The sequence below is a fragment of the Hemicordylus capensis genome, chromosome 8, assembly GCF_027244095.1.
Source record: "Hemicordylus capensis ecotype Gifberg chromosome 8, rHemCap1.1.pri, whole genome shotgun sequence".
NCBI classification, from domain to species: domain Eukaryota; kingdom Metazoa; phylum Chordata; class Lepidosauria; order Squamata; family Cordylidae; genus Hemicordylus; species Hemicordylus capensis.
Window position 1 is genome coordinate 30,444,683 of NC_069664.1, and position 23,083 is coordinate 30,467,765.

Genomic DNA, 23,083 nt, shown 5'->3' on the forward strand with positions numbered 1-23,083 from the left:
GGAAAGGGGGGGGGGCAGTAAGAGGGTGTTAGCAGTGGCTGCAACATTCTTGGCAGATGTCATGGAGATGGGAGAGGGTCAGAGCAGCAAAATAGACAGAGTGATAAGAGTGTGAGGGAAGATAGGAAGGAGACAACCAGAACTGCAAATGGGAACTGGTGGTCTTTGCATGGTTTGAAGCAGGAGGTTTCACATTAGCACCAGGGAAAGATTTGGAGGAGGCGATGGCTCCATATTCTACCTCAATAGCAGATGCCCTAACCATCATTTCCTTCTTGTTCCAGATGCACCCAAATTGCAAGGCCCTGTGGCCGTTTACACTTGGGAAGGCAACCAGGTGAACATCACCTGCGAGGTATTTGCCTACCCTAGTGCCGTCATCTCCTGGTTCCGGGATGGGCAGCTGCTGCCAAGCTCCAACTACAGCAACATCAGGATCTACAACACGCCAGCTGCCAGTTACTTGGAGGTGAGGCCTGAGGCTTCCTGCTCAGTGGAAAGATGGGACACCTGTCTGTCTGTCTATTCACAGTGATGTCCAATCCTGTGCTTAAGGAAATGGTAGGCATAAAGAATGGGTGGGCAGTGTGGATATCAGATGGGCTTCCCTGAGCAACCCCTGCAGGAATAGTCCATGGAGCGTTGCCTCTGTTCATGTGAACTTGGTCATTATTTGAACCAAAGCCAAGGTGGTTGGAGGTCACCACTCAGGTTGTACCAATGACGATATGGAGTTACCTTCAACACCTGTATTGAAATGGCTCTGGGCTTGAGGCAGTGGGAATCCAGATTCCTGGGGAGGCTTCTGGATGCCTGCTGTTTGTGAGCCCTATGTGATCAGGCCCACGTGGGCCCCTGCAGTCCAGCGTCCTGCTTCCTGCAGTGGCCTGCCAGAGGCCTCCAGGAAGCCCCACAAGCAAGGCTTCCAGGCATGAGCTCCCCAGGAAGTAATTTTCAGTGGCATACTGCCTTCATCTAGCCAGCATGACTAATAGCAGTCAATAAACTAATATGGTGAGGGGTGGAGGGAGGGAAAGTCTTTCTCGCAACTTCCTTTCCACATCATGCAAAATGTTCTGACTCTCTATTGTGCTTCCCCACCGGCCCAGGGTTGCCTTTCTCCTAAATCATATTTAGCTCCTTCTCCCCCGCCCCCAATTTTTGAAACTATTTGCCTTTTGCAGGTGACTCCAGACTCAGAGAATGATTTTGGGAACTACAACTGCACAGCGGTGAACCGGATTGGCCAGGAGTCCTCAGAGTTCATCCTCGTACAAGCAGGTGAGTCATCCAGGCAGCCTCTTGAACCATAAGGTACCATCGGGACTAGAAATTTCACCCTCTCATGGTTTTATTTTTTTAAAGGAAAGCTGATAATTCTACAGGCATTAACTGCTCTGCCTTGCAGATGTTCTCAGTTCATTGCTGGTAGATATCAGGTGGGCTTCCCTGAGCAAGGCCTGCAGGAATAGTCCATGGAACATTGCCTTTGTTCATGTGAACATAGTCATTATTTGAATCAAAGTTTTCAGTCATTGCTGATCATCATTTTAGATTCCAATGTCAATCACCCAGAACTCCCAAAGACACTATGTGAAGCTGTTTGAGAGATTTCCCCAGCTGACCCTGAGCATATTCCATGTTCCTAAAAGGTTAACGTGCCTGTCTCTGTTTGAAAGGGAATCAGGATTTATCTTGATGCACAACAGAGTGTTACTAGAAAGGCTGACCTGAAAATCCTCCAAAGAGAACATCAAGCTATACAGCGGGGGCGGGGGGTGGGTGGGCGGGCGGCAGGCGGCAGGCAGCAGTTGGCCTAGTGAGTCCACAGCCTCTCAGAAGGATGCTAAAGCCATCACTGTGAAGCAGGCCATGGTGGCCATTGCCCCATTCCCCCCACAGAAAAATAACCACAAAAATTCATCCCCCCACACTTCACAGTGTGTGAACGGGGCAGTGAAATGTGCGGGTGGGATGCATTTTGACTCGGCCCCAGTTTCTAGTCTCATTGTTGGATTACACCTCTTGTTTGTGAAATCCACAACAGAAAAGAACCCTTTTCACACATTATAATGAATCAGCATAGGTGGGGGCAGAGCCTGCCTCCTCAATGACACTGCCTCATACACACACTCCTGCTCCACAAGGAATGCCTGGAAAGGTCTGTTATGGACCCCCTCCCTGGACTGCATCTGAATTTCCAGGCAGGCCGCCACATGGCTTCACTGTGCTACTTTCCCTTCCTTTCCACCCCAGATACACCCTCCGCACCTTCCATTGAGAGAGTAGAACCATACTCCAGCACAGCCCACGTGGAGTTTGACGAACCAGAGGCCACTGGTGGAGTGCCCATCCTCCGGTACAAGGCCGAGTGGCGAGCTCTGGGGGAGGAAGACTGGCACACCAGGATGTATGACGCCAAGGAAGGTAGGGTGTCCAGAGCCGCCTTCCAGGTTGCAATCTCTATGCCTGTTGGGTAAGCTCTTGAAGAGGCTTTGTCGTTATTTGTGTTGGGAAGTCCTTGACCTGAGAGAATGTTGAGGAGCCAATCTCTTTTGACTGGGACACTGTCTTGTCCTGGGCCTTGGGGGAGTGTTAGAGCTCACTCTGTGCTTGTATCAAGTCCCAGGTTCCATTGCTGGCATTTCCTGTCAACGTTCTCAAGTAGGAGGGCTGAGAAAGACCTTGGTCTGAGACACGTGCATAGTGAGAGGTTGCTTTGTGGACAGATTTATTTTCTGAATGAAGGAATATGCAATTATGTGAACCTCCTTCCCCATCTGCAGTCTGAGTTAGTACTGTCCAAAATCAGGTTCACCTACCCCTCCTCTGCTGTTTGTAAGAACTAGGCCTCCATATAAAGGCGCTCCCAATTTCTTTGTAACTGGGGGTGATGGGAGTTATAGTCCAACGACAGCCAGAGAGCCTCAGGTTGGCCATCCCTGAAACAGAAAACTCAACATGCATTTTCTGGCTGCTGCCTCTTCTCTCTTTTCCGGAATAGCCAACACAGAAGGTGTGGTCACTGTTGTGGGCTTGAGGCCAGAGACGACGTACGCAATCAGACTCTCTGCCATCAATGGTAAAGGGGCAGGCGAGATGAGCACCCTCTCCAAGTTCAAGACACAACCAGTTCGTAAGTAACCCTCCAATCTCCCTATCTTCCCTGCTTTGGCAACTAGTGTCTTCTTCTCCCCCTGCCTCTCCACAGCATCCTTGTCAGGCATGGAGGAAGCCTGCTACTCTTGCAAGGCCCCACTGTGCCCTTTCGCAAATATCTTTCTAGATTTCTCTGATTTTGCTGGGTTGCAATGTCAACCTGTTTCAAATATTTTCTCTATTCCAAGGGTCTTTCTTTCTTTCTTTTCCCCTTTCCCCCCTTTCCCTTTTCTTTTTGCCTTCTCCCATCAAGCTGCGCTCCAAGCAACTGATGCTGGAAACAAGGGTTTCATTCTTTAGGAGGTTTTTGTGACTCTACTAGCAAAATGCTGATAGGGATAAATTGTGTGGACTTTGAGCACAGGAAGAGGCAGAGAGACTGCACAGATTCCTCAGGGGCAGGTGTGGAAATGTAGGAGGCTGAAAGAATGTTTTTGACCAGATTCTGTATGTGATGAAATGGAGTGCTAGAATTCTCTACTTGTTTCATCCACATGAGAAACTGACTGGGATGCCACAATACTTTTACACTGTCTGGGCAGCAATCCTGAGCCTTCTCCCCAGTCCCTTTCCCCTCATACCAAGATCAAGTTATTTAGAATGGCCCTGAGAGATATTGCTGGAGAGTGCCTTGAAACTTGAGCTAGCTGGGAAGAAGAAGAATGGTAATTCAAAGCAGAATAACAGAGAGATGTCTGTGCTCAAGCAGAGGCGTAGCCACTATTGTGCGAACGGGTTCAAAGAACCTGGGCTGCCAATGGTAGGGGCCGCTGAAGCCCTCAGGGGGACGTCGCTCAGGCACCAGAAGAGCCCCGAAGAACCCCATGCCCGGGCTTACTAAAAGCCCCAAGCGAGTGCTTGCCCATCCTTTTCAGGCAGTGTTTGCTGCCTGAAAGCATCTATTACTCTTTCTCTCCCTCCAGAGGGGGAGAGAAAGGGATAATAGATGCTTTCAGGCAGCAAGCGCTGCCTTAAATGTCAGGGAAGGGCTCGCTCGGAGCTAGAGGTCATGCCTCGTTTGCGCGTGACATCACATGCAATGGGGGTGTGGCCTCGAGCTCTGAAGAGCCCGAGCAAGCCCTTCTCTGTCATTTCAGCCAGGGAATAGATGCTTTCAGGCAGCAAGCGCTGCCTGAAAAGGATGGGCAAGCGCTTGCTCGTGGGCGAGGAGGGGATTTCTCTCGGGGCTCAGGCAGGCCCCGTGCGTGTGACATTACGTGCACGGGACATTGTCAGGGGCCACCGGGCAGTGCTGGACCCAGGCCGCCGCTTGGCTGGCTCCGCACCTGTCCTCAAGGGTTGATGTGAGTGAGCTCTGGTGTGACTCCCGCAATTTCCTTGATGTTGTTTGTGCACTGCAAGTCCTGTCCATATTTGGGCAAGGCTTGGAGTGACCAAATGGGGACCAGACTTCAAAGTTCTGATGGAGCTTTTGATGCTCTTCCCATGGGTGAGGAGAGAGAAGGAATCTGAGCCATTGGCAGTATGACTTGGTTCAGAGCTTTCCGCCATGAAAGAATGCAAACTGTATGAGATTAAAGGCAGTTGTGCCACATCCAATATGGGCAAAGGGTGTTTTTGTGTTACACCTGGTTGTCTGAAATCAAGGTTCTTGCCGCTCCTGTTCCAACTCAGGGCCATGGCCAGCTTGCTCAAATTCGGATGGCCTTCCTTTCATCCATGTTAGTTTCCACCTGGTGTGCTCAGTGTAGCATGATGTCCTTGGAAAACCATCAAGAACAAACCCTTGTATCTGCTCCTCATTCAGTTCAGCTCAACACTCCTCCTGCCATGCATAGAGCTTTGCGGCAAAGACTGGTGGGCGTGCCTGCTATCCCACACCGCCAGTTTCCTGCAAGTGATCCTGGGAGGCTTAAGATGCCCCATAGCTGGCTGTTGTGCTCTTTCTCCTCCAAATGTTCCCATTGCTCAGAGAAGCGAGCACCACTTTCCCTCTGCACTGCTCTGAGCACCCAGTTCTGACTCTTCTTTGGAGAATCTGAGCATCCTGCCTACCTGACTAGAAAGAGACCAAGTGCCCGGCTCATTCACTGGTTTTATATTTTCCAGCGCCTTGTTCTGTCGCCTCTTTTTTTCTTCCTTTTCATCTCTGTTACATCTTTTCTTTTTTGGGGTCTGTGTCTGTCTTTTCTTTTCATCCGTGTTCCAACCATGGGGAAACTGCAGGCACTCCACCGCCACGTAAGTCCTTCTGAATTCCTTATCCTGGAGTGCTCTTACCCTAATGTTGACTGTAGAGCTAGCCCTTTTAAAAACTTAGTTTCTCTCTTTCTCGCTGTCTCTTTTATTTTGCCGCTCTTTCCTTCTCCTTCTCCTTAGAAACAAAGCAGCAGATGAAACTCTTGCATCTCCTAATAACACTGACACTAGAGTAGTCGTATTTTCCAGTTAACACGACTGTTCGTAGACTCAGTCGAGAGGCTGATGCCTCCTCCTTCCCCGTCTCCAAAGCATGCAGTGTGGTCTGTATCTGCATGTCTGCCTCCTTCACTTGCAGTGGTTCTTTTTGTTTTGTGTTGTGTTGTTTTTCCCCACAGCAGGGGTAGGCAGCTACAGGCCCACAGGCTGCCTCCAGCCCACCAAAGCTTTTACCCTGACTCAGCCCAGCTCAGCCACTGGGTAGTGACTCCTCTGAATCAGGTAGTCCAGAAGAAAAATATTTCACCCCGCCCCCCCTGGAAAAGCCTTGGCAGGCCTAATGCAGTCTAGGGGGGAAGGGACGTCTTGTGTTGCCAGTCCCTGTTTGGAATTTAAAGAGCTGAAGAAATAACATTATTGTTAGCTCTTGAGTAGATATGGAGATTGGTGGGAGGAGGCAGACACTCTTTAAAAAAAAAATCACTTCATTGTTTTGCTGACATGGGTCATAATGGGTGGACATGGACAACCCTCTAAATGAAAATATTGCTATTCACTCTTCTATTAGATATGGTGATAAGGTTTTTCTTCCTGTTTGTGTTCTACTTAGGAACATAGGAAGCTGCCATATACTGAGTCAAACCATAGGTCCATCTAGCTCAGTGTTGTCTACACAGACTGGCAGCGGCTTCTCCAAGGTTGCAGGCAGGAATCTTTCTCAGCCCTATCTTGGAGATGCCAGAGAAGGAACTTGGAACCTTCTGCTTTTCCCAAAGTGGCTCCATCCCCTAAGGGGAATAGCTTACAGTGCACACAATTCTAGTCTCCCATTCATCTCAACAGAGTTTAAATGGTCTGTAAAGTTTCCCCCACTTTTTTGGTCATTCTTCTAATGCTAGAGGATGATTAGTGAGAAATGCTTTGCTTATTGGCTGATTGAGGGTCACTCTAGCCATAAAGTGGCTGTTCAGGGCAGCCATTTCTGAAATCAATGGATTAATAGCAAGCCACTTGCAGCTGAGTGGGCAATGGAAAGAACTTGCCTTGCAACCCATAACTACAAGTCTGCCCCAGAGGCTGGGAATAGAAAGCAGTATTTCATGGAGGTTGTCCAGGAAGGTTTTGCAAGGTCTGGCTGTTGGAAAGGGTTGGTAGGGAGCAAGGATGGTTTCGGCAGAGTTGCAGAACTGTAAGCCTCCATTTGCAACCATTTCTCCTTTAATGTACATTTTTTTTAAAAGCACCTGCTGTCAAAACAGTGCCAGATGGAAATGGGAAAGCAATATGCTTCATTAAGAAGCTACTGATTACGGTTTAGAGAGAGCTTGCTGAACGAAGATGGAGAAGGCACCATGAAAGATTTCATCACTAAATCTTTCCTCTCATGATTGAGCTGATAACCTTTTGAATTTAATTGCCGGAATGTTGTTCCTTAATTTTGCTAGGGATTTTTGTTTTTTAAAAAGAGAAAGAGAAAATGGATTCTGTCACTGGAAGGCCCCAAAATAGAAGCGCTGTGCTTTGATGTGACTGAAATTAAAGACTAGAACCCCAGGGTAGGTTTGGGAACACTTTGAGTTGTTGCTGAATGTCGCTTAAAGTGAAGTTCAGGAAGCATTTGGAAGGCTCTGCTCAAGCGAGAAGCATCTATAGTTCTGAATGTAAAAGTACTTAGAATCATAAAAAATGTAGAATAAGAAAGGACTTTGGAGGACTTCTAGTTGAAAGAAGCTGAATAGCCTTCTCAGTGAAAGAAGCTGAATAGATTGCTCTGGAGTTCATTATGTACGTTCTACAACAACCCTGTGAGGTAGGCCAGGAGTATTGTGATTCTCCATATTGCAGATGTGGGGCGAGGAGTGGGGCAGTGAGAGTGACTCCTTAAGGCTGTTTAGTGAGTTCATAGCTAAGATGAGACTTGATCTGGGATGTTTCATTTGAAAGTTCGCTCGCAGCAGTTGCACAGCGTCCTCGTTGGGATGTAGCAAACTCACGTGAGTATTTCCCAGAATTCTCTTAGCTTTCTTGCAAGCCTCTTCTCTGTGAGTGTCCGAGGCACCTTGGGAAAGGGTGGATCATGCCCTCCTCTGGTATGGTCAGAGTACGTACCAGACGGAGTACATAAATGCAGCCAGGCAGTCTCAATGTGGGGATGTGTGATGCTTTGGAAGAAGAGGCTGTATTCCTGCCTCACCGGCTCGAGCGCCTTTCCCATTCTCACTGAGAGAGGCACTCCGTTGGGTGCTGAACCAAGGTGCCCCCCAAGTTCCACATCCTTTTCACACACTGAGACGCTGGGGGAGGCATTTCAGTGCAATGGGGGGGGCTGAGGGTGCCAGCAGGTCAATGTGTGAAGCCGGGCAGTGGCACTCCTGGGAGCCCTGGCCACTGATGGCCACCACTCTTGGGTGCCAAAGAGGCTCCTGAGGGAGGGTGGCGAGCCTGGTGAAGGCAGCGCTTCCTGCCCTCCCTTTGGAGCCTGTTGGGTATTTGGCAGTGCCTGCCCCCCGCCCCCAACTCCTGGAAACATGGATGCCTGCCCATCGGCAAGATGCTGGAGCAGGGCCCAGGGACAAAAAAGGTGAGTGGCGGCGGGGTGAAACAAAACAAACAACAAATATTTATATTCCGCTTTTCAGCAAAACGTTTCCAATGCGGTTTACACAGAGAAATAATAAATGAATATAAGATGGCTCCCTGTCCCCAAAGGGCTCACATTCTAAAAAGAAACACAAGGCAGACACCAGCAACAGTCACTGGAGGTCCTGTGCTGGGGGTGGAGAGGGCCAGTTACTCTCCCCCTGCTAAAGAAACAGAATCACCACATTAAGAGTTGTTTCAGCTGTTTCTGAAGATTAAACATGAATAGGGGCCAACCCAGGAAGGCTCTCCAGCCACCAGAATGCAGCTGCTGTCACTCCGGCTTTTTCTCAGGAGCAGCTCAAGGATTCTGGACTCTTCCCAGAATCCCACCTCTGGCAAGGATGGAAAGCCATTGGGCTCTGCCACTTCTGTCAACAATGCCCTCCTCTTCTCCAGATCCAGAGCACAAATCCTCTTGCAGCCTTTCCTCCTCTTCATTAAGTTGCGCCTCTCTCCTCTGCCATTTTTGCTTGATGATTTATCTTCACGCCAGGCTTCACCTTTACGTGTCCTGTCTGTCCCTCGTGTTTCCATAGCAACCCAGCGTCCTACTGAATCTGCAAGCACAGAGCCAGCCCGTGAGTAGCAGGAAGACCTTCCCTCCCTCCCTCCCTCCCCCCCCTTCTTGACAGCATCTCCCCACCTAACCTACTCCCAGTTCCTGCACACAACTGTTCAAGAGTTATCAGGTGCAGTGCTCAGTCAGGGAGGGTGAATTAGTGCCCCTCCCCGGGTGACGGTCCCCTTTGTGCACAAATGGATGCCAGTAAGGAGGGACCTTCAGCCTTCTCTCATCCCTGCATGACCCCTTCCCTGAGCTTGTTTGCAAAGCTGGCTTTTTGCCATGTGTGCTGGACTACTTACTGACCACTTGAGATTAACATTGATTGCATCAAATTTGCATTTGTTCCTCAGCTGAGCACTGTCCGCTCACATTTGGGGATGGGGGGGTGGGAAATGGGTACAGACGTGTACCCTTTGTCCACTACCACCACCCATTTCACAGCATCTGCAATGCTCCTCTTGGCTGATACAAGTTGCCATTTCCCTTCCAGAAGTACCCCACCACCACCACCCAGATAACACTGCAGTGAGTTTGGGCACTCCTCAAAAGCTGCCACAATGCCACAAGCTGCCATGTCTGTGACTGGATAGCAAAAGTGGGAGGGGCCATTTTGAGTCACCCCCAGTTGAGATGTGAATATTCTGCATTTTCCCTTCCAAAGAACTTTCAAGGTAGTGAACAACAATGTATGGGGTGGCCGGCTGGGGAAGAGTTCATTTTCAATTTTAAAAATGCCAATGTTTCAAAAGCAACAAGCAGCAGCATAAAAGCATAACAAATGTCACCACAGAGAGTTTAAACATTTGCTTTTCTAAGCCAAGGCCACTATCAAAAGGGCCATCTGGGGACCACAAGAGAGAGGATTGCACCCCACAGACCTATTTCTTCTGGGTGAGCCATGAGGCAGCCTTACCCCTTAAGATGGGAATGGACAGACAGGGTCACAGGGCAGAGATGGCTCTGGAGATATCCTGGCCTGACGCCTTTAGGGGTGGCCAGCAGTTTGAACTGGATTCAGCAACAAACTGGTGAAATGGGTGCAGTTGCTTTCCAGGATGCCATTCCCCACCACCGCCTTTATAAACACCCTGTTGATCTTGTAGAGGTAGAGAGCAAGACTGGGTAGTGTAGGGTGTATTTGCAGAAGTGTCATGGACCAACACGCTCCAGGGATGGCTTCCCCTAATGCAGCTTTTCTTCTGAAACCCAGCCCTACTTTCCCTTCTTTCCAGCAAAACCCTTCTCCATTCTACCTTCTATAATGCTGACTCTGCATATTGCACCCATTTGTCAATAGCCCTTCCCCACCCCCAAATACCAATAACTAGATCTGGGCCAAATGTTCTCCAACTAGAACATTTTAATTTGGAGGGGCCACGGGTGAAAAATGGGTTGCATCTTCCTTGTCTCTATCCCATTATCACAATTTTGAAAATGGATGGAGGTGCCAGTGACAATTTTCTGGGAGGGAGGGGTTGTTGGTAATCAGCCAAGAGAAGCATTGTGCCCTGCAAGTGCACATAGTATTTGACAAGATATCCTTCTAAAGTCCTCTCAAGTGCTGTACTTTCTGTGGGCCTATGGAAATGGCCACTGCAGGAAGGGTTTGTGTTTTGCTAGCCCAAAATTACAAAAATAGAAACCTTTTTCTTGCTGAAGACCATGCAGTGAATCCATTGCAGGAGTGGGACTGTGATCCAAGTCTTAGACCTATGGTCAACTCTTTGTCCATTCAGCCACACTCTGGAGCTGGACACTTGATCCCACCCCCAAAACAAAATGAAGACTGAAATAATACTCAGGTTCATATTGAAAACTGCAGCCCATAGGCAGTAAAATGACATCCATGGCTTGGAGGAAGTCACCAAAACATGTTTAATTTTGCTGGAGACATGGCATGATGTGTATTTCACTCCAAGGGACCATCAAATTATTTGTGTGCCAAAAGCAAAAATGTACCTTGAACTTGAAGAGGGAGTGGAACAGGTTTGCTTTGCTTCAAAATACATAGCTGCTAAGCTTCCCAGCTTATGAAGACTTGTTCCCAAGGACAGATCTTGAGACGTGTCTGACTAACTACATAATCGTTCTTGGCTTGCCTTGGGTTCCAGTTTTGGCATTTGTGTGTCCCCCTTGAGATGCAGTAGTAGACATGGAACTGGTGTTGCTTGTAGTCGATCCAAATGTCCTGAAATCAGGAGGTTGAATACTTGCATGGAGTGTCTCTTTTTCCTGGTGGGGAGGGGGTAAACCACATGGCTCTGTCACCATTGCTCTCCAGTAGCCAGGATATTGTCATGTGCAATGTTTGTTTGTTGGCTAGGAAGCAGTCGTATCTGACTTCTGGCACATGTTTCTGAAGCAGGTGGAGATTGCATATTGTGAAGAGGACTCGGCCACCTTATAATGGATTTATCTGCTTTTTATTTATTTTCTTCCAGCACAGGGAAGAATCACAGCTCTTGTTCATTCAGGTTTGCCCTTCCAAGTGGGATGCAAGGGAAAGACACATGGTCAGTTCCAGTTTAGCAGTTGCCATGAAGCAGACTTTCCGTATTAAGAAAGCAACAATTTCCCTTTCAACAATGGGACTCTCATCTTGAAAGCAACTAACACCACAAATAAGAACAGCCCAGCAGGATCAGGCCCAAGGCCTATCTAATCCAGCATCCTGTTTCACACAGTGGCTCACCAAGTGCTTCTGGGGAGCCCACAGGCAAGAGCTGAGGGCATGCCCTCTCTCCTGCTCCCCTGCAACTGGTATTTAGAGGCATCTTGCCTCTTAGGTCGGAGGTGGCCTGTAGCCCTCAGACTAGTATCTATTCATAGATTTGTCCTCCATGAATTTATCTAAGCCTGTCTTAAAGCCATCCAGGCTGGTGGCTATCACCACATTTTGAGGCTGAGAATTCCATAGGTTAATTATGTGTTGTATGAAAAATTATGCATTGAACTTCATTTTGTCAATCCTAAATTTCTGGGCAATCAGTTTCATGGGATAACCCTGGTTCTAGTGTTATGAGAGAGGGAGAAAAATTTCTTTCTATTGACTCTTTCCACACCATGCATACTTTTATAGACCTTTGTCATGTCTCCCCTCAGTTGTCTTTTTTCTAAAGTAAAAAGCCCCAGGTGTTGTAGCCTTGCCTCATAAGGAAGGTACTCTAGGCTCCTGATCATCTTGGTTGCCCTCTTCTGCACCTCCTCCAGTTCTTTCTTTGAGATATGGTGACCAGAACAGTACACAGTACTCCAAATGTTTTATTTTCAATCCCCTTCCTAGGGATCCCTAGCATGGAACTGGCCTTTTTCACAGTTGCCATTGATTGAGTTTGTTTGTTTATGTATGTATGTATGTATGTATGTATTTGATTTTTATACCACCCTTCCAAAATGGCTCAGGGCGGTTTACAATTAAAACAAACCATTAAAACAGTAAAGAGCTAAAACAAAAATTAAATAACAATAGAACAACAATTAAACAATCACAGTAATTAAAAACCCTGAAACCGGCTTGACACATTCAGCGAACTGCAGAGATCCCTTTGGAGCTCTTCACAATCTGTTTTGGATTTCACTACTGTAAATAGTTTGGTGTTATCTACAAATTAGTCCATTTTGCTGCTTACCCCAACTTCTAGGTCAGGTATGAATAAATTAAAAGGCACTGGTCCCAATAACGATCCCTTGAGGACCCCACTTCTTTCTTTCCTCCTTGCATGCTATCCTGTCCCAGGCATGTGTTTCCTGGAGTCTGAGGTCAACAGTGGAAGGGGACAGGTTCAAGATTGGAAACTGACAGAACACAGGACCAAGGCCAGCTCCCAGGGCAGGATCAGGACTCGGAGAGTTCTGAGGGCTGTGTGAAAGGCATCCACCAGTGGATCAGAGTGTGAGGCTTCAGCAGAGCTAAGAGCTCTGCTCCTGTCTCAAGTTCTGCCCCTGCTATGAGAGCTTAAAGAGGCAATGCTCTGTTCCATAGGCACTGGCACCAGAGACTGGGGATCCTCCTTCCAGGCAGACTGGTCCTCAGAGTCAGAGGAGGAAGGCAAGGGTGCCTTCTCTGCTCAGGGAGGGGGGATCTGATGTGGTTAGAGTTTCCTGTCCTGTCACATCCCCTGAATTGTCTGTGTCCTTCCCCAGCTGAGATGCTTTCAAATGCAGGGCCGTGACACCTGGATTTCTTCAAGTCTCACACCAGTGAAAGTCTGCTAGGGATTTTTGCCTGTTTGCAAACCATCTTTTGTGGACAACTGTTGACACTTTGATTGGCTTTGTTTCAGTTTTCACTGGCCCCTGTGTCAAAGAAAGGGTGTTAAAGTGCTTTGCAACAACAGTTTCTGAAATCACTTGATCTGGCTGAGCTGACAAGCTGCAGTACATAACTCACCCTTATTGTAGTGGCCCTACAGAGCAGCACAGACTGGACAAGCATTTTGCACCACCTGTGAACTTCAGCAACAGCACAGTGTAGGGATTCGGGGCTCTGCTGCCAGATTCCACAATTGGAGCCCACTGACAACTTCCGTCCTGCTCCTGAGGGATCCCCAGCAAAGAGCAAAGAAAGATTCACAAAATACCCTCAGTGTCTTTTCTGAGGCATGATCAAAACACACTGGATAGTTGCCATCATGCTTAGTGCCCGTTCCAATTTTAGACATCAAGTCTAAAATTCACACACTCAGCTAGTGACAGTTTAAGGCCCCTTCAAACATGGCACCTAAAAAGCCCTGTCACCTGAGATGGACACTTCACAATTCTGACCTGTGAAAGCAAGAAAGGGGCTTTTTCAAGGAAATCCACATGGGTCTTCCAGCTGCTAATCTGTGCTATTCTTCTCTCTCTCTCTTTTTCCTTCCTCTGCTGCTTTGTTGTGGCTATTCTTTCACAGAGAAGGAAAAGGAGAGGTGATGGGTGATACCAATAGATAAGGAATGCATGTGGCTCCTCATCTTTGGTAGCAGCAACATGTAATGTCTTGCTGAGTGAGAGGACATAAAATGACACCTCTGCTCCTCTATTTGCATTTCCATTTCCATTGAGCCCACGTAAACATAGCTCTTATGTCACAAATGCTATATTAAGACTGAATATAGAGGACATTAATTTATATTTCCCCCCACATCCTCCCTCTTAAATATCTGCAAAGTATAAATATGAATCGGGTATATAATGAGCAACATGAGGAAGTTGAGATTAATATGAATTAGGCATTAATGATTAATCCAAAGTGAATCAAGGTATATAATAGGAATAGAAAGGAGTTAGTGAATCAAAGAGAAAATGGCCCTAAGATTTGGACACACCTGTTGCCCCCCCCCAAAAAAAAAACATTGACTGACTGACTTATAATTACTATTATTTATATACTGCTTTTCAATGAAAAAGTTCTCAAGAGGTATATATAGAAGATGTTTTTCCTCCCCCGCCCCATCCCCAATAGTATATTGCTGCGATAAACAGCAGTGTAGATTACTCATGCATCTGGACTTTCCCCCGAGCTTTTGGGCCTCATTGGGCTCAGTTAAACTCCTACTGCCTCCCCTCCAGCCACAGAGCTCTCTCTCCCACTGCAAACACTCCAAAGCCCAGGCCTGAGCATGCACTGTGAAGTTGTCGTCCCCTAGCAGCTGGAGGGCCTCAACTTGGCCACCCCGCTCTACACCGTGGTCCTGGTGGTGCCATGCAGGGCAAGTGAGCACAGAACCCCAGAGCTCTTAGCATAGGCAAGGCCCAAGTCAGAGAAGGCAAGCAGAGCCTCTCGGCATTCCTTGCTGCAGCCTGCCCTGACCCTTCAAGACAGGATGTGCTGTGCACTGGGACATCGAAAGGAGGCCCTGTGGAGATGCAGGTTGAATTCAGCACAGTGCAGGTGGCCTCCCTGCAGTTTTGCCCAACCCAGCTAAGTTGACGGTCAGAATTGTTGACGCTTGGCTGGTTCGTGTTGGAGATCTGAGCCTCCTCCGAGCACCGAGTATTTCTAGGCAGCCTGTATTTATCTCTCCCTCCTTGTACAGTTGCATTCACAGCAGTGCAAACCCAAATGTAATTGTATTTTCCCTCTCTCTTTCCTAGGAAGACGTGTGGGTGGGGTTTGTTGGTTTGTTTTTGCTTTTCTGTCCCTACAGAGAGGAGAATTCATCAATAGGAGATGGCAAGATCCGCTTGCAGTCGATCCTGGAGGCTCATGTTTGTTTCTGCAGCCCTCCTTGGGGTGGGCGAGCTGTTTCTAAAGAGCATGTCTTGTGTTTTTCCTTTGTGTTTGTTCCTTTTTAGCAGTGTTGCGGATGCCATGAGTTCGATTTGTAGAAGGACGCTCCCTCTTGTCTCCAATAATGTTTTTTCCCTTCTTTTTCCCTGACTCGGTTTTAATTAATATGAAGCCCCACAGTTCTGCCTAACCCGTCAACCGTCTGGCTGTAGTAACTCAGTGCTTTCTCTTGTTGAATAATATTTCTTGTGTTTACAGGCTGGTGTTTTTTATATTGTCTTCCTCCCAGTGTTTCTCTCCGTACAGAGTGGCTAATTTAATTTTGTTTAGACTTCTTAATTTTAAATCTATGAATGTTGTTGATTCTTTTTGCCCATTGTTTACATCAGTTTTTAATTTTTTTTGTATTTTCCATGTGACCTCCTCCACTTTCCTTTCAACCAAATCATGTGCGTGCGTATCATGTGACTTTGTCATGTGGCTTGCATGGTGCTGCTGATGTCGTCCACGCTGGTGAACAGAAGGTAAAAATTAAACAAACAAAAAAGCACAGCTTTCTTCCGATTGGTTGATGAGTTCCTCACAGGCCAAAAACCAGAAACAAATCTAAACAATCCACTGTCTTCCATTCAGGAACTACAGACTTCTAAATTTTCATTGCTCAAAATTTCCTTCTATAACCTTTTGGAGTTTTTTTAGATCTTTGCTCAACTGCATGCAAAAACAACTATAATCCACCACACCACCCCTTCACTGAGCTGGCAAGAAAGCACGTCACTCAGAGGAAGTGGGGTTGAATCATTTGCTTCCAGTGATGCTAAGGACCACTTCCCACGTAACATTTTTGGGTTGGCTTCTAAAATGTTTTCCGTGTACACTAAAATGGAATGTATGAATGTTACATATGTGCTTGCAAGCCCAGATATCATGCGACAAAGAGACTTCTGGCACCTCTTATACAAGCAGATTTATTTCAGGGCAAGCTTTTGTGTACAAGAGCTTGGATACATGCTACAATGAATAACACAGGATGGCCATTGAAAGACATTGATTCTTTCCAGGTGGCATAGGGATGTATTGATTTTCCAAATGGCCAGTGGCTCTGGAGTCCACTACAGATGCCTGAAGTGCTATCCTCAGTTGCCAGACACGTATAAACATGGATGCAGGGAGAAGAAGTGTGGACTGTGGAGCCAAATGGCCATGGAATGCAAGAAGTTCAAGTCTGCTACAATTCAGTTGAATGCTTAAATGTCTCCAAGATTAGGCCAGACACTCTTCACAACAGCACTCATGAAAAATAGCCCAATCATCTTCACTTTGCGATGTTAATTAAAGCCATCAATGGGAGGGGAAACTATTGATGAAATTGGCCCTAGTCCATGAAATCTTCTCCTGAAAAATCTCTTCCTCTATAAGGTGCCGAAGGAGCCCTCGTGGCTTTGCTGTACTGGTCTAACGAGGCTTCCCCTCTGGAAGGTATTGTACAAACACACTTGTGAGGGAGCCAGGATTTGCTGCAGATCCTTGCTGGGTGTACATGTAAGTGTTGGTTCAGCTCTGTCTGTTTTGGATCCGGCATTGGGGTTTATAGAGCTTGATGGGTAGGATTTGGCCTTTGGCTCCATTGCTGTTGCAGAAGCTAAAGTGACTCCTTGGACTTCCACACCTTACATTCATAATATTCTTCAGAACCCCATAATTTAATTGCTTAAATAAAGGCAGGGACTAGGGAAATTGCTCATAAGCACATCCCAATTCTGGAAAGAAATCAGAGGAAGAGTGTAAGTACAAAAATCATATACATGCGAGCCAAGATAAATATTGACACAGCCATACATATATTGTGTCTCTGTGTGTGTGTGTGTGTGTGTGCGTATGTGTGCGCGTGCGCACACTGGCAAAGCCAACCTTCAGCATCATGCGTCCTTATTCTTATGGCAGGAATCAAGCCACGGCTGCTGATGTTTTCTGGGCATCTCCTGCCACGGTATCTTCTGCAGCCAGAAAAAGGCTTTTAAACCTCTGTTAAAGTCCTAACCCCATGGCAACTACTTCAGATGGTTTCTCCAGAATCTGGAAGCAAATGATTTGACCCTTGCAATGAAAGGGAATGTGTTCACTTTCCCATGTATTGCTCCCAGAAGCAAGAAGGGAGGGAAGGACTTCCTAGAGCAACTCTTGTGACCTCACCTTTAACACTCCATTCAAGGAGAGGGGGAAAACTCCTGCATGTTTGCTTCCCGGCAGATAGATGGTTTGGGAACCTTCCCAAGCGATTAAGGCACTCCTCCAGTCCATGTGACTCTTACATCCGGGCCTGTCCCCCCCTTGAGTCAGGGAAGCATTCAGGCAGGAGGTTGCCAGGAAACTAACACTAGTAACCTGTCACATGTTGCTGCCTGCATGGAAACAGCCCACTGGCCAGTTCTCCCTCTCCTTCTACAGTTGTTTGGGCGACATCCACATGGAACTAACACCCAGCCGTCCTGATTTTGCACATCCCTTGAGTTTTTTCCCCCCTCACCCATCTCATTCCTTTGTGTGTTACTTAAACCTCTGTCCCTTCCCTTACTCTTTTCTCTTTCCATCTCATGTACTTACGTACTTGTGACGGACACCCAATATGGCTTGAAGTTGTGGCAAATGTTACATCCAAATTTTTCACCCGTTTACACAGTGGCCAAGAGGAGAAGGCTGAGTGGTGGTGGGTGCTGAAAGGAAGGCAAACAGTGCCCTTAACTGTGTTCACTAGAGGTGATGGGAGATAGCTAAGGCCCGAATTTCTGTGTCCCTTCCCAATGTCCAGAAGTTTTATGACTTGGCTGCTATTAAAGATGTGCGTTTTGTTTAATTATTCTTCCTTCCACACTTGCTGAACTGTGGGGGCGGGTGGGGGGAGATATTTTAAAAATAAAGCATTGTTTTATATATTGCACTTTTATCCCAACTTCCTTGCAGAAAGCTCAGGGGTGTCTATCATCCTTAATAGCCTCACAATAACCCTGCAAAGGTCAGGTTAAGAAAGGTCAGGTTAAGAAATAGAAGCTAGCCCAAAGTCACCTAATAGGTTTTATGGCAGGGTGGGATTTGAACCCATCTGATTCCATCACTCTAACTGCTACACCACACTATCTTCCCAAGTACATTTAATATGGTGTGTTTGCCCAGACTTGTAGTAATCCTTTGAATGTGTAAAATCAGTAGCTTCCTCTGCTGATTTTGACAAAGCAACCCCTCTAGATGGAGGGGGGTCTGAAGCAGCTGTGCCTTTGATTTGGCAGCTGCTGCTTGATCTGCCAAGGTCGCAGCTCCCCAGGGTTTCTTGCCCAGGTAAAGGCAAGCCAGTTATTAACTACCCTGTTGTGCCTAGCTGGCTGCAGGGCATTGTGCAGTAAATAAGGAGGCATTTTGGCTGGACTTCTGGATGTTGGCTTATATTCATCATCCACAGGAGCCCAAGACAAGAGACTTTATCAACTTTGGAAACTTGCTTTGCCTGTTTTTGTATAATGTAGAATGAGGGCAGGCAGAAGGTAGGCCTGTCGGCAGATCTCTAGATCCTTTGCAATACATAAGGCCAAGTTTCCAAGTTCAATAACAGCAAGAAAATTTGTTTGTTTTTTAAAAAGACTTGGCCATCACAGCCTCCTGCTAACTGCTGGTGTCTCCCATCTGTAACAGTAGTATGAATTAGTTGCCTTGGACTAGCTCTTCATCATGCTTTGTTGGCCGGTCTTAAAGTTTTCTGTTCAAATCTCTGATCTGCAGTAACTCGGACATGGATTTGTGCTTGTATGTGCAGGTTATCCCTGTGCTTGGCAGGTCATTGACTCTGCCCCCTGGGTTCGGCTGCCATTTTGCATTTGGCCTCCCCTTTTGCACCTGGCTCCAGTGGGTGGATCAGGGCAAAGGAAACCCTGCAAGTCTGAAGTCCACCCATGCCAGTACCAAGGGATCGGTCCCCTCATATTTCCTAAAGCACCATTATTTATTATTGTTGTTGTTGTTGTTATTTTATTTACATTTGTACGCTGCCCCAAACTTTCGTCTCTGGGCGGTTAACAATAGTGTAAAACAAGTTAAAATATATACAAAAACTAAAAATCACCACGAATTAAAACCTTAAAATTTTAAAGAACGGAAAAAGCTTGGGTGGAGAGGTGGGTTTTCAAATACTTTCTAAAAATTGTCAGAGATGAGGAGGATCATATCTCAATAGCGAGCGCATTCCACAGTCTCAGGGAGCAACCGAGAAGGCCGGTCCCCGTGTGGCCATCAGCCGAGCTGGCGGCAACTGGAGACGGACCTCTCCGGATGACTTCAATGGGCGGTTGGGATCATAATGAAGAAGAAGTTCTCTTAGATATCCAGGTCCTAAGCCATTTAGAGCTTTATAAGTTATGACAAGCACTTTGTATTTTGCCCGGAAACCTATTGGCAGCCAGTGTAACTCTATCAACAAAGGAGTGATGTGGTCTCTCCGAGATGACCCAGAGACCAACCTGGCCGCCGCGTTCTGTACCAACTGAAGCTTCCAGACTACGTACAAAGGCAGCCCCACATAGAGTGCATTGCAGAAGTCAAGTCTGGAGGTTACAAACAAATGTACCACTGTTTTGAGGTCGTTCATCTCAAGAAACGGACGCAGCTGGTGTATCAGCTGAAGCTGATAGAAAGCACCCCTGGCCACCGCCTCATCCGGAGAAACCAGGGAGAGGTGTGGATCCAGAAGTACTCCCAGACTGCGAACCTGTTCCTTTTGGGGAAGTGTAACCCCATCTAGAACAGGCAGATCAAAAACGTCTCTAGAGTTCTGACCCCACACAATAAGTACCTCCGTCTTATCTGGATTCAGTTTCAGTTTATTCTCCCTCATCCAGCTCATTACTGCTTCCAGGCAAGCATTTAGGGAAGTTATGCCATCTCCTGAAGAAGTTGACATGGAGAAGTAGATTTGGGTGTTATCAGCATACTGATAACACCCCGCTCCAAATCCCCTGCTGATCTCTCCCAGAGGTTTCATATAGATGTTAAAGAGCATTGGAGAAAGTATGGAGCCTTGAGAGACACCATACTTAAGCTCAGATTTTGAAGAGCAACAGTCTCCAATCGACACCATCTGGAATCTGTCCGAGAGGTAGGAGCGGAACCACTGTAAAACAGTGCCTCCCACCCCCAACACCCTCAGACGTTCCCGAAGGATAACTATGGTCGATAATATCGAAAGTACCATGCATGTAAATAGGGAATAATATAACATGAAAGGATTTCATTCCCAGTCTTGGAATCCATCAGAATTCATGGGGCTCCAGCCAGACTGGGTGGGGGTGAAGTCTGTCATATTGATCCTGTTTGTACACTTGTATTAGAAATAAGGGTGACTCTGAGCATCTGCAGAGTCCCTTTTCTGCTCCCTGGCAGATAACTACCACAGACTATCCTCCTACAGGAAACCACAAGGTTTCTAGGAAGGTGCGAATCCCTGTGCCTGTGTTTTGTGGCACAGGGATTATACAACTAAGCCTAAATACATATACATGCAATAATTGGCATTCTTCTGCTTACCCCACCTCCACTCCGTTTCCCTTCCACTCTTGCTTCCCTTCTATCTGTTTCTACATTGTGACCCCTCTGGGCAATGACACTATAAGTAAGCATTTTGTAGAAACTCTCAGTTCCATGCTGGGGTTCCTGATTCTGATTTGGAAGTTGACAGCCATCTGACGGTCACCCTCAGGGCACTGTGTAAATGGGACCCACCTGCACGCCTCCAGTTTGTCATCTTGGCTTCTTCGCCCTTTCCCCTTCTAGGTTTCATGTGCATGTTCTCAGCATGGTTGCTGTGCGAAACTTTTTTTCAATAACAAACTTATTATTCTCTTCAGCTACTGACACTTGAAAGCCGTACTAAGATCACTGGGTGGTCTGGACAGAACATGCATACTAACATACTAAACATAGGACACTTTCTTTTTGTGGAAACATGACTGTAGTAATGATCCATATGTGTGGATCATTGTCTTTCTTTTTGCAGCTTGGTTGCAAAACACAGAGGTGTGCAGAAAGTGGGGAGAGAAACCTCTACGCTATGCCCTTTGTAGTTTGCTGCTCTGGGTTTGAGTGATCCTGACAATAGGTCTTCGTGGTTTCTGGAAAACCCAGGTTTTTTGGATTCAGATTGCCAGATGTCTGTGGGGCCAAGATTTCTGTCTAGGGAAGGGCCACAGTGCAGCAGTAAAGTTGCTCCTTTGCATGCAGAAGGTCCTTGATTCCATCTCTGGCAGCATTTCTAGGTAGGGCTGGCCAATACCCATCGGAAACTCATGGAATGCTTGTTAGTGGGGAGAATAAGGTTCATGGACATTACCCCATTCCCCAGCCCTCCAAATTGGTTGGGCATGCATGTAACGCCTGTACATCCCTTGGTTCCAAAGGCCATTGCTGCATCTTGTGGGTCTAAGTTCCATCTATCCATTGTGGAAAGAACAGAGGGGCATTGGTGATTGGGCTGCATTGTCCTGCAAGCTTCCTCTCCAAGGGCATGGCCTTGGAGGGGACATGGCCCAGCTGGAAGTTCTCCTCCACAAGCCCCACTGCAAGGAACTGCCCTACAGTCTTGGGGCTGGGGCACTGCTTCAGAAGCACAGGAAACCCACGTGACCCAGAACAAAGAACACCTTGGGCTACAAGAATTTTTTTTTTTAATGGGAAATGGAATGCAGATATATAGATACATACACACACCCCTTTATTTTGACAGATGTAATTTGTTTTCCATTGCTTTATTCCCTGTAACACTTCCTAATGCAATGGGAAATGTATATATGGCATGCTTTGCTAAAAAACATCAGAGCTTTAATCATACAAGACCTGGCTGCCGTCTCTTGATAGTCAATCATTATTGAGAAGAAAGGGAAAGAAATCGCTTTTCTCACACATGCACACGCACACACACACCCCATGGGATGGATAGTGATGCTTGCTAATGAAGTCCTTTTTGCTAGGTTGTGATCCAAAATGCATTGATGTTGCAGGAAATTATCTTTTTTTACTTTGATGGGTTCAGCTGTCTCCATCAGGTCAGGATTTATTTATTTGAGGGTTTTGGTCCCATTTTCACATGCTGTTTATAAGAATCCAAATGTAACATGGTGGTTTTAAAAACCTAATAATAGTGTAGTTGTAGTCAGCAAAAGCATTAAACTTATTTATAGCACCAAACTGGTTGTGTGTGCGTGCACACGCACATACACACATATACACAAATGGAAAGAGATTTGGGCACCCCACTTGCCCTCAGCAAGCAAACCCCAGAGCTTCTGAGCAGTGAAACTTCAGGTCTTGATGAGCCACTCATGCTAAATGAAAGCACATGTCCAGTTTCGTAAGGGTTGACTTGCTGGATCTGACCACAATTCAGTCTTTCTCCCACAGTTGCCAGCCAGATCCTTGGTGGCCCCAACATCTTGCATTTGGAAGGACAGAATACCTCTCAGTATGGAAGTTCCAGCCATTGATTTATCTCTCCTTGTGGATTTGTCTAATCTTTAGATTTTCTTAAGGCTTTCAATGCTAGCGGACATCATAACATCTGGTGTCAAGATACATTTATAAACTGATTATTCCTAGACATCCTTTATATATAAAGCCTTCCATTCTCATCACATCTTGTGACAATGAGTTCCACAGACTGATCAAAATATAACCCTCCCATATTGACAGTTTCACTGCATGAGTTCTAGAATGAGAAGAGAGAAAGTGTGGTCTTGCTGATTTTTATCTTGATGATCCTTTAGTCCAGACTTGAGCTGCGCTATATTTCTGGTGATTCTCGCTGTGTGACATAAATATTATGGAATGCTTGCAGCTTCCCAGAAGGCATCTCCTTCCTTACTTGGATGTGCTGGTTTTTCCTGTCTGTCACCAGCAAACCTGTGACTTGTAAAAAAGACTCTGTGTCTTCCCGCACAAGGAAGACTTCTGGGTTGTTTGCATTTCATTTGATATAGTGATAGCTTTGTTATAAACACATTAGGCCCCTCCTTGCCCAACCAGTCTTGAGAATTCTGCAGCCCAAGAAGAAGAAATACTCCACCCCTGCCTTCTTAGTTGGGCCAAGATGT

At 46.7% G+C, this 23,083-nt stretch overlaps 1 protein-coding gene across 6 annotated transcripts in view; it reads left to right on the forward strand.

Annotated features, from left to right (window-relative positions):
- Window positions 1-23,083, forward strand: part of NCAM1 (neural cell adhesion molecule 1) — a 206,898-nt gene that overhangs the window by 154,842 nt on the left and 28,973 nt on the right. For all 6 annotated transcript variants that reach the window (XM_053270205.1, XM_053270206.1, XM_053270207.1 and 3 more), the window contains 4 exons: window positions 285-469; window positions 1,185-1,281; window positions 2,257-2,427; window positions 3,005-3,136. In XM_053270205.1, coding sequence (XP_053126180.1) covers window positions 285-469; window positions 1,185-1,281; window positions 2,257-2,427; window positions 3,005-3,136 — 585 coding nt within the window. The remainder of the gene's footprint in view (window positions 1-284; window positions 470-1,184; window positions 1,282-2,256; window positions 2,428-3,004; window positions 3,137-23,083) is intronic.